Source organism: Astyanax mexicanus, chromosome 20 (genome assembly GCF_023375975.1).
Source record: "Astyanax mexicanus isolate ESR-SI-001 chromosome 20, AstMex3_surface, whole genome shotgun sequence".
NCBI lineage: Eukaryota > Metazoa > Chordata > Actinopteri > Characiformes > Acestrorhamphidae > Astyanax > Astyanax mexicanus.
In genome coordinates this window covers 10,020,108-10,032,383 of record NC_064427.1, presented here as the reverse complement: position 1 = coordinate 10,032,383, position 12,276 = coordinate 10,020,108, and the positions used below count along the sequence as shown (strand labels likewise).

General features: G+C 40.1%; 1 protein-coding gene across 1 annotated transcript in view; it reads right to left on the bottom strand.

Annotated features, from left to right (window-relative positions):
* Positions 1-12,276, bottom strand: part of nlgn2b (neuroligin 2b) — a 194,155-nt gene that overhangs the window by 18,153 nt on the left and 163,726 nt on the right. The window contains exons 5-6 of the mRNA XM_007231175.4: positions 5,127-5,312; positions 430-527 (exon numbers count right to left, since the gene is read on the bottom strand). Coding sequence (XP_007231237.3) covers positions 430-527; positions 5,127-5,312 — 284 coding nt within the window. The remainder of the gene's footprint in view (positions 1-429; positions 528-5,126; positions 5,313-12,276) is intronic.

The following is a 12,276-nucleotide window of genomic DNA, read 5'->3' as shown; positions in this document are numbered from 1 at the left end:
GTCCATAGTCCAATATACTCAAATCTGAACAGCGAAAACGCTAGCACTGAGATTAGTGGCTAACGCTAATGCTGCTGCACCCAGCATTAGTGCTGAAGAAACTTCACCAAAAACACACCCTTATAACTCTCTACGAAGCTTTACTGCTCCTTAATACCCGACTGGTAGAATTAATTCATAAGGTGCACCGGATTATTTAGGCACACTGTCAATTTTTGAGAAAAAATAAATAAATAAATAAAGGATTTTAAGTGTGGCTTATGGTACATTAAACTGTTTTTATAGTATCACAGCACATTTGCCAGTGTTAAATCTGTGAGTTTTAAAACACTCACTGTGTTAATTAACATTAACAGAGTTGATTTAACACTGGCAAATTGGCTGTGGGTGATAAACAAACCGTACAACACTGTACACCCAAAAGCTCACCTTCTTGGCCAGGATCTTGGTGTAGTCGAGCGGTCGGTAGTTAACGGACCAGCTTGAGATGGCAGAGCCGCTCTGGGCAATGGCCCTCTGGAACAGTCCTGAGGAAAACGGCAAACATAATGAGGCACTTTCTATGCTGAGTGCTTTTATTTTAATAGGTCTATATTAGGGTCCGCCAGCAAATTCCCCTTTAAATATCCTCTGCATGATGCGGTCATCACCACTGGGAACCTATTGGTTGCACTGAAGTGAACGACTTAATGAATTACTTTCACGTAACTATGAATCGCGCTCATAAAGCCTACAATGGAAAATTCAGTTTCATCATATATATCGTAGTCAGTCGATCAGCCAAGGTCTGCTGTCTACATGGCTAACTAGCAAAGGCAAGGCATGGTGCTAATTGCATGCCTAAATGCATTCTTCTCAAACCATGTGGGAGGGTTCATTAATCTCTAGTAGACTTGATTATTTGGTTTTTGAGCACAGAATTTCACATTGTTATGAACCTAGAAAAATGGGATAAAGTATAAAAGTTTTTAAGCATGAATAAATGTTATCCAATACATTTTGCACCTAAAACTGTATTAACATATTAACTCCATCTGCTGTAAATGACTGTACCACCCACAGTGGACAGTGCAGTAGATGGTAAGAATCGTAACTAGACAATTTTTTTCTATAATTGTCTATGCAAACAGACAAGTAATTTTGGCAGAAATTGCATATGCATTCAATGCGGGAGACCCTATACGCAATTCCTGCAGATGAGTGCAGCTTCACAGTAAGGAAAATAAGTATTTGAACACCCTGTGACTTTGCAAGTTCTTCCACTTAGAAAGCATGGAGGGGTCTGAAATTGACATCTTAGGTGCATGTCCACTGTGAGAGACATAATCTAAACAAAAAAAAAAACATCCAAAAATCACAATGTTTGATTTTTTAATCATTTATTTGTGTGTTACTGCTGCAAATAAGTATTTGAACACCTGTAAAATCAATGTTAATATTTAGTACAGTAGCCTTTGTTTGCAATTACAGAGGTCAAACATTTCCTATAGTTTTTCACCAGGTTTGCACTGCACACTGCAGCAGTGATTCTGGCCCATTCCTCCACACAGATCTTCTCCAGATCAGCCAGGTTTCTGGGCTGCCGCTGAGAAACACAGAGTTTGAGATCCCTCCGAAGATTTTCTATAGTGTTTAGGTCTGGAGAATGGCTAGGCCACTACAGAACCTTGATATGCTTCTTATGGAGCCACGCCTTGGTAATCCTGGCTGTGTGCTTTGGGTCATTGTCATGTTGGAAGACCCAGACACAACCTATCTTCAGTGCTCTAACTGAGGGAAGGAGACTGTTTCGCAAAATCTCGCAATGCATTTGCCTAGATCATTCTCTTCTTAACACAGTGTAGTCGTCCTGTCTCATGCGCAGAAAAACATCTCCAATGCACGATGCTTCCACCCCATGCTTTACAGTAGGGATGGTGATTTTTGGGATGGTACTCATCATTCTTTGGCCTCGGAACACGGTGATTGGAATCATGACCAAAAAGTTCTATTTTGGTCTCATCTGACCACAGAACTTTCTCTCATGACTCCTCTGGATCATCCAAATGGTGCTGATTTAAGCAGAGGAACCTTCCATGCCATGCATGACTTTAAACTTTGACGTCTTAGTGTATTTTACCCACAGTAACCCTGGAAACAGTGGTGCCAGCTCTCTTCAGGTCATTGACCAGCTTCTCCTGTGTAGTTCTGGGCTGATTGCTCACCTTTCTTAGGATCACTGATACGCCACAAGGTGAGATCTTTCATGGAGCCCCATTCCAAAAGAGAGATTGACAATTGATCTTTTTTTTTTCAAGCTGCTTGGCGATTGCCCCTGTTTTTTTTATTTTATTTTTAGATTGTCTCTTAAAGTGAATATGCACCTAAGATTTTAAAATTTCAGACCCCCCCATTATTTCGAAGTGGGAGAACTTGCAAAATCGCAGGGTGTTCAAATACTTATTTTCCTCACTGTATGTAGTTTTCACCTGAAAAGGCAAAAGTCATGGGACACGATGCTACCTCTTGTTTCATTACTCATTACACTAGAACGTGCAAGTTCACTGGTTGGTTCAGAAAACGTAAATGAGTGGAATTAATCCTATACAGTGTGCAGGATGAACTGTAGTGTAAAATGCTAGCTTTCAGTCATAAAGGGCAGCATATAAGCAGGCCTGCGCCAGCTGTACCCTCTTTCTAGCTGGCATTGTTGTTGGCATTAGATCAGGATGGCACAGAGCGAGGCATCTACATGCAGCGCTGGCGTTATGTAAAGTGCCTTCATGTCCCCATGTTTTCTGAAGATTCTGCGATTAATTATTAAAAGCCAACCCCCCTCTTGCTGGCACACGCACACACACACACACACACACATAGAAAAAAAAAAACACACACACACACTCACTTACTTACTGCACCCATGCACTTTTCTCTGCACTCCCCTCACAGGGATACAGTCATAGATGGAACACTGTTCAGTTATGGTGTAGAAATTACAACACACACACAGTGTACCCCCCCCCCCCCCGCACCCCTCCCCCTTTTCCCCACTTAGCTCCTATCCCTATGAAATCAATTAAGAGTCAGCTCAGCTACAGCTGAATGCTTCTGCACCATTCTCAGTCTCTCCATACACACACACACACACACACACACACTCACACGCATCCATATTTACATGCTCCTCATTATGAATCTGTCTCACACCCATCCATATTTATCACACACTTCTCATTATAAACCCGTATCAAACTCAGCCGCCTGTGTGATCTCATGATAACACCATAAATCAGCCTCCATCTGACACACACACACACACACAAACACTCACACACACACGCAAACCAACATGTCATAAATCAGTCTCACCGACACACATTCTCATCATGTGTCCGAAACGCAGGCACCGCGCTCGCTACACGCTCATTACAGCGCTGCGTTAAACCAACACTAATCTACAGTGTCATTAGCCCTATTCAGACACGTCTCTTTAGCCACACACACACACACACTCACACTCACTAACACACACATAAACACACACTCATGCACTACAGGGAGTTCAGAATGACCATGATGATGATAATTACAGAACTGCTGGAAAAGAGGGTGAGAATGAAGATGGCAGGTGGTGTAGTGCAGTCTGTGCTGCTGTCGCTGTGTTAATGAGGATGATAACTGATAACTTATATATATAACTGCTCTGCTCACAAATGTACATCACAATGCCTAAAGTGGTTGTCCTGAAAGTTTGTTGAAGTTTGCATGTTTGAGAATGAAAAAAACAAAAAACATGATGCTCTTCATCATTAAATAAGGTTGCCTGCCAACCCCCTATCTGAAGTGCTCGGACTCCTCCAATCCGCAGTCAGACAGATAAACCATGTGTAAAAAAAAATATAGGACAAAATATAAGACCATTATTTCACTTCCCAGAAGTGGCTGACCAACAAAGATCAGGGCAAGAGCAAGCAGTGTAATATGAGGAGCGTTATGTGTGGACATTCCAGCATTAAATAACTTAACCCATCTATGAAACACGGTGGTGGTAGTGTTATGATTTTTGTCTGTCTTGCTGCATGTAGGCCAGAAAAGCTTGACATCCATAATAGAATAATGAATTTTGAGTTATACCAGCAAAGAGAACGTGGGTCACTCAGCAAGACAACGACCCTAATCATACAAGTCATTTTACTAAAGAACGGTTAAAATCAAATTCATGACCTTAATTCACAATACCTACATTTATAGTGTTTTTATATACAGTATAGTGCAAATGTTTTAGTTACCTGTGGGGATTTTAAGTAAAATGTAAGCAGTAAGTGTTTATTAGCTCAGAAAAAAAAAACTAGCATCACAATAAATACAAACAGCAATTTTACAAAAGCAGAGCATCTCCTTTTCTCTCCTCATCCAAGTTTAGTAGTGTTATTTCTAGTTCTCAACATATCAACACCTGGTTTGGTAATCCAAATTTTACTGATGTTAAATCAGGTGTGCTGCTGATGGAAGTGAACATATACACACCTTGGTTGAGGGCATCCAGGAGAAACTAAACTAGAGGAACTAAACTTTGTTCTACAGCTTGGCTCAGGCTACAACCTACTTACCTAAAAATTAGAAATTCTTGTTACTTTTTACTGTATTTCTGTTTATTTGCATCTGTTTAAATCATATGTAGTGTATTTTTCAGGCAAAACACTTTTATTGCTAAGATAAATTAATTAGTGTAATTTGCTTAGGTGCCTAAAACTTTTGCACAGTACTGTAAATTTACCCTAACCAGAGACTGTAGCTCCATGTTATCTATCTTATTTGTAACACTCTTACCCAGATCTGCATCAATGTAGTGTTAGGACCATGTAGTGTTGCCAAATGACTCTTATCAGTGTAGTGCAGCAAAGTCACCCACACTGGGAATTGAACCCCAGTCTTCCACATGATGTGGTAGCTCACTGGCAGGAAGTGGTGTTATCCACTGCGCCACAACAACCATGAAACACATTTGGAGTGTCAGTAATATTTATACTAAATGAACTAAATGAAATGTTTGTTTAATATATATATATATATATATATATATTGACTAAAACGGCACAGTTTCTCACAGCAGTGTTGGTATCTATAATGAAGAAGAAGGTGCTCACCCTCAGAGTGATGGGACAGGATGAGCAGGTTGACGCAGGACGCCCCGGCGCCAGAGCCAAAGATAGTGATCCTCTCCTGATCGCCCCCGAAGTGGCCGATGTTCTCATTGAGCCAGCGAAGGGCCTGGATCTGATCCAACAGGCCATAATTTCCTTTAGCCGACTGATCCCCGGTGCTCAGGAAACCTGCCGGAGAAAAGCGAGAGAGAGAGAGAAAGAGAGAGAGAGAGAGAGAGAAAAAACAACACAGAATTAGACTGTACAACAGGGAGGCCGCTGATACTGATGTGGAGGAAAACTCCAGCTTTAAAATAAGACAAGATAATAAAGACACAGTGCCACTGTCCAACCTCATAAACTACTATAACACATCCATTGTTGCTAGAGACTGTATATGTGTCTCTATTGTCTATTATTCTTGGCCCATTGTCCTTATTATCTACTTTCCACTGCTTGCCGTTTGTGTAGAGCTGCAGTAACAGACTCCACTCTTCTGGGAAAGCTTTACACTGGATGCTGGAACATTGCTGTGAGGAGGATTTGACTGCATTCAGCCACACCAGAGCATCAATAAGGGTCAGGTACCTATGATTAGTGGCAGATGGAGTGGCAGATGATTAGATCTGCCACTCCAACACATCCCAGAGGTATTGGATGGAGTGCCATTACTCCAGAGAACCCTACACTCGGCATTAGGCATGGTGACCTTAAGGTCATGTGCTCATGGCTGCTCCTGAGCATCCCTTTTCTATTGGTCGATGCTACGAGCTCAGAACAAGGTGCATCTTATTGTAAGAGATGTTTTGAGTTGATGTTTTGAGTTGTGTCTCAGACCTGTGAATATAATAGGAATGCTATTTAAATAAAGAAGTAACTCATTTTAATTGTTGTAGGCCTAATTAAAGTTGTAAAAAGGTTAGGGCACACAATGAAGACATTTCACATGTTGTTTTCAACATATTTAAACTTATGGACATTTGATCTTTATTAGAACAATAATGAAAGAAAGAGGGATAATATCATTAAACACACAAACAACTGTAGAAATGTCTTTAAAAATCATTGGTGAAATGAATGTAATAGAAGTGCGATTTACGTATTTTATTAAAATGATTTAAAAAGATTTTATTTAATAGAATGTCTGGAACAGTGTGCTTTGGACAGATGAATCTAAAAAGTAGTTTTTTTTTAACACAGTAAAACAGAAGGCATAATTTGACCAATCCAAGCACAGCATTAAGCACAAAACTCACACCAACCATGAAGTTTGGAGGTAGCAATGTCATGGTTTGGGGCTGCTTTGTCGAAGCACGATCTGGCAAGCTTTCCATCATAGATCCACTATATCATATTTCAGATGATATCAGAGACTGGCAGAAGGGAGCCAAAAGAAAAGTGACCAGATACTAGGACAAAAGATGTCCTAAATTTATCTCACAAGAAAATTGTCTTGTATTTATTACAATTAAAAACAACTGAAAAAAACTGAAAGAATTCTGCATGAAGGAGTAGGAAAGAAATTGTCATCTTTCAGATGATATCAGAGACTGGGAGAAGGGAGCCAAAAGAAAAGTGACCAGATACTAGGACAAAATGTCCTAATTTTTTCTCACAAGAAAATTGTCTTGTATTTATTACATTTACAAATGTTTTTGTAATAAAGGACATGGAATGTCCATAATTTTTTTCACCGACACCCATTCCCATTTCCATTCCATTTTTAGTGTGATATTTTTCTGTCAATGGGTGTATGTTAAAAGAAAAAGACAAATAATTTAAGGGGGTCTCCTAATTTTTTACACAGTTAAACAAGGTAAACTAAATATATTGCAAAACAACCTCACCTCTTTTCTTCTATAGGTTAACACCAGCCTATAATAAGAGGCTTTTAATGCATGCTGCACTTTTACTGCGCTTCCTGTAGCTCCTAATGGCTTTAGTAAATGTGTCATACGCATACAGAGCAGCCTGCTTTTATGGGCTGAGGTAGGGCTGGGTTTAGGAGCTTTAAAAATATGGCTTTAAATCCACTAAATGGGAACACTGATGATTGACGGCAGAACCTAAAGTGAGGTAAAATGTACTATATTGGTTTTCTGTAGTAAAACAGGTTCCAGTAGAATGTGCTTCTCGTCGTCATCGCATGTTCCCATAGTAACCTCACATGCCAATTCTGACCTTGTTCAGACAGACATCTTTCTAGATTTCCCCCGAGGACTATTTCTGTACCATAAAGTATCTTTTTTCTTGGTAAATGTATTTGATGATGGTGTCGTGTGTAGAATTCACATAATTCACTCCTGTAGTATTTTCGGTGGCTGTAATAAAGCAGTGTTTTGAAGAAGATTGCACAACTCAGTGAGAATCTCAGTGATACAGACTAAAGCTTCCAAACATGGTGGAGGCAGTTTCACATGTTGTTTCTGTAAGTTACAAGAAAACACTCCTAGTTTTATACAATTATAGCAGCTGCTGTTTAGACATTTTTTTAGGTGGGTCAGAAACATACTGCCGATGGGATGTTAATCTAATGTAAATGTAATTTAGATTAATGGGGTTGTTTGGTTCCTGTGGACCAAAATAAATGCTTTTGACCCAACAGCATGCTTAGAATGCCTGTGTAGGAATATTATTTTATGCCCAAATAAAACAATGTAAAGCTATTTATCGATTATAAATGAATTAGTACATTTTCTGTAATTACTCACAATTAATATCATTTTTCCTTTTTAAAAGTTTTAATAAGTTGGGACCAGGTGGTCCAACGGACTAAGGTGCTGCCACTATGATCAGTAGATTGCTGATTTAAATCCCGGTCATGCAGCTTGCCATCAGCTGTCAGAGCCCTTAGAGAGCACAACTGGCCTTGGGTAGATGGGGTAGATGGTGCTCTCTCCCCATATCACTCCAAAGGGTGATGTCTGCAGCAAATGGAGTCTGTGAGCTGATGTATCGGAACTGATTTGCTGCGATGTGATGCTACTCGGTAATGCTGCATCAGCAGCAGTTTGAAAAGAGGCGTTGGCGGACTTCATATGTATCGTAGGAGGCATGTGCTAGTCTTCACCCTCCTGATGTTGGGCATTGCTTGTAACTGGGAGTAACACAATGGGGCTTTAACTATATTCAGTTTAATATGTTTGTTTAATGTGTAATTTTTGTGTACTTGAATTTTGTGTTTAGGTACCAGCTGAATTTCTTTGACAGCTAAACGGGCAAATTTAACAGGTAGGAGAGGAAAATTGTGTGAGAATGTGAGAGAGAGAGGATAAGAGATAGAGAGTGAGAGAGAGATGGAGAGAGAGGAACACAAAAGAAATAGATGTGTAAGAGAGTTAGAGTGAGTTATGAGATTTAATCCAAATTTCAACATGAATATAAAAAACGTAATCTACCTTCTCAACTTGACAGCAGCAATGCATGTATACATCGCTAAATAAAAACACTATAACATTAACAGGCTCAGTAAAAAATATTAATAATGGCAAGAGGCCAAACTTGGTAAAATTATTAATTAGCATTAAAACCTATTAAAGTTTCTAGATTAATCATGTGCATTAACACGTTAATGTTGACAGCACTACTATCTATTATATAAAACAAAAGTATTCATACCAGAATCCATTCTGTCATTTTAATGACATAAGACGCTCTAAAAAATAGGAACGCTAAGTGAGTTATGCTAGTCACCGTTTTTACCATCATGTCTGATTGAATGAAATAAGGACAGACTGAGAGAAAGGAATGAATTTCCAGCAAATTTATCCATCTAAGAAAGCACTCTTCAGGCATGTGCTTTTACAGCATGAGGACAGAGAAAAGAAAAGGGAAATGGAGGAAGAAGGGGGAAAGAGATGCAAAAATAGAAGCGAACTTAAAAGCTCTCTGCCCTTCAGACCTTATATCCAAGTATGAGTGAGAGGGGGTGGGTGACTGGAAAGAATGTGTGTGTGTGTGTGTGTGTGTTACATCATTTGATACATTAAAAGATAAAAAGACATTTTTTTTTATTTTTGGGTTCAGTGGATAAAGTGAAGATCTCTTGATGACAGGGTTAAAGATTTGCTAAGATGCCACAGTTGGATCATTGAGCATGTCCCTTAACCCTGTCTGCCCCAGGGGGCGCTGTAGTGTGACTGACCTTGCACTCTGACCCAGGTTTTCTAAACCAAGGAAGGCTACAGACATGCTGAAATCTATCAGACCCATTCTTTAGACATCATGGGCAGTCTGGTGGAAACTGGAGAGTTGAGGTGCACATTGAATTCTGCCGTGATTTGGGCAGCTGTGCTTTTATGGTTTTTTTTTGGATACAATCCGGGTTAGCACCCGAACATCCCTTTCAGACAGCTTCCTCTTACAGCGTCCACAGTTAATCCTGTTGTATGTGGTTCGTCCTTCTTGGTGGTATGCTGACATTACCCTGGATACTGTGGCTCTTTATACATCACAAAGACAGCAAGACGTGCACCAACAATTTGTCCTCTTTTGAACTCTGGTTTGAACTCTGGTATGTTGTGTGCATTGAAATATTTAGAGCAGAACTGTGCTCTTACCCTGCTAACTGTGCTCTTACTGGTGCAATGTGCAATTAATTAAGATTGTTGTTTTACTGTGTTTAACGGTCTATCCATCCATCCATGCTGTTTGTGGGTTGAAAATTATCCTGCTAAAAAAATGCCAGTGCGTTGTAGAGGCATGTGTAGCTGTCCACAATCTCTCACCAAGAAGTACGCTATCCAAAAGTAGCTTGAGCTACTTTTTTTTAATGTAATGCAATTTTACAATCTCTTGTGGCAAGACCCAGTGCCTAATCAGACCATGTGTGTAATTATTTACACATCTCCTTGATACATAAATACAAGTTGAGTTTTGCACCTAAGCGAATCGTATTGTTTAACTCCACACACACACACACACACTATATAAACTCTTTGGCTTGTTTAATCCACATGTTTGTCTGTTTAAGCTGATTCCTTCTTTATTTTCCATATTTTACACTGATGCTCATAAACAATTGGTACTTGAACATAGTTCGAAAAGGAAAATCTGTGTATATTTATTATAAACAAATATCTGAATAAAAATAAAATGTCACTGTGATGATATCGCATTGCTTCTTTTATTTTACATTTAAAAATCAGTGTTAAAAAGCAGCAATGTCATTAATTATCATTATTCACAGTAAATTGTGCAATTAATATATATTTTCTAAAGTCAATCAACAACCTTAATCTCGCTCTTTAACTCTCTCTCTCTCTCTATCTCTCTCTCTCTCTCTCTCTCTCTCTCACACACACTCTTTCTTTTGCCTGTTTAATCTAATAGTTTATCTTATAGTTGATTTCATATAAATTTTTCATATTTTGCACTGATTTGCACTGTTTAAATGCAACTGGTACTTAAACATAGTTCACAAAGGACAATCTGTGTATAGTTATTTTAAACAAATATTTGAATATAAAAATGTCTTTTTTTTATTTTACACAACAAATTGTGCGATTAATAACCTTTTTTAAAATCAATCCACAGCCTTTATCTCTCTCTCTCTCTCTCTCTCTCTCTCTCTATACTGTAGGGGCACATTTATATTGTTGATATGATTTGCAGCTGAGATAAAGTACTTGCCATTCCAAATCCCCAGGGGGCTGTGGAGACATGACTTTAATAAAATGAGAGAAAAGCCCCCTGAGCCACTGTCCAGCGGTCCTGGACGTCAGGAACATTACAGCGGCGAAGCATGTCTCCATCTGGCTCTGATGCAATAATAATAGCTCAGCCGAGCGTCCTTGGCTGCAGAACGGTCTGTCATATCTTAAGCAGCATTGATTTCCAAGCAATACTATCGGCCAGTTCTCCCAAGCACTCTAAACGTCCTGCTTTAGGGCAGGAGAGGTCGTTTGAAATACAAGGCCTTCATTTCCTCCTAACGAGTCACATAACCAGCCCGGCATGATCCGGGTCCTGCGGTTCACACACAGGCCTGCTGTAGCGTGAGAGGTGGGAGAGTCAGGATGCAGGTGTGCGTGTGTGTGTGTGTGGACACTGGTCTTAGTCCAGGTTCATAGCAGGGGTCAGGACACAGGCAGACATGTCAGGTAAAGCAGTCTGATATATTATTGTGAGCAGGGCTACAGCAGGCTAATGCCTAAACCACATAAACTTAAAACTACACTGAAACAAAGAACTGGGTTTAAAGCGACAGGTCATAATGTCACCAGCTAAGACATGTTCAACGTCTTTAGTTTGTTTCTTTAGTTATTTTTTGTTTTGTTTTATTATTTTATTTAATTTTTTTTCCCATTTTCTCCCCAATTTACACAGCCAATTACCCAACCCACTTCTTAGGACTCCACCTATCACTAGTAATGCCCCAACACACCAGAAGGGTGAAGACTAGCACATGCTTCCTCCAATACATGTGAAGTCATCCACCGCTTCTTTTCAAACTGCTGCTGATGCAGCATTGCCGAGCAGCCAGCGAGCTTGGAGGAAAGCACAGAGGCTCGGTTCAGATACATCAGCTCACAGACACCCTGTGTTGTGGACATCATCCCAGGAGTGATGTGGGGAGAGAGCGCCATCTACCCACCCGGAGGGAGCAGGGCCATTTTTGCTCCCTCTGAGCGCCAGCAGCTTGATGGTAAAGCTGTATGAGCGGGGATTTGAACCTGTGACTTTAGACCGCTGGACCACTCGGCACCCTTGTTTCTTTAGTTTTAGCGCTAGAATTATGAGGCTAATGTAGTTTACACGTAACGGCCGCTAACACCCTAGCACTATAGCAGCAGTCATATAGCACTTTTCCACTAAAAGAACTCTGGTTCTTGAACCAGTTCCGTTTGGGTTATAAGAACCATAGTGCTCTTCAGCAAGCCAGCCTGTGTTTCCACATATACGTCATCAGCAGTGGGTGTTGCGCAACGGCTGTGAACAGAAGTGCTCACAGCTTGCACTGAAGAACCTAGTATTCTTCTGTTGCCGCTGAAAATAAATGTTCCCGGTTCCGGAACCTACTTTTGTTGGTGGAAACGCGACAAACTAATTTTGAACCAGTTCATGAAACAGAACGCTTCTGCAGGTGGTGACCACAGACCTTTTCTCTGTTCTCATTCTTTCGGGCTGATGTTTTGGTCACTTTTGCATTTTG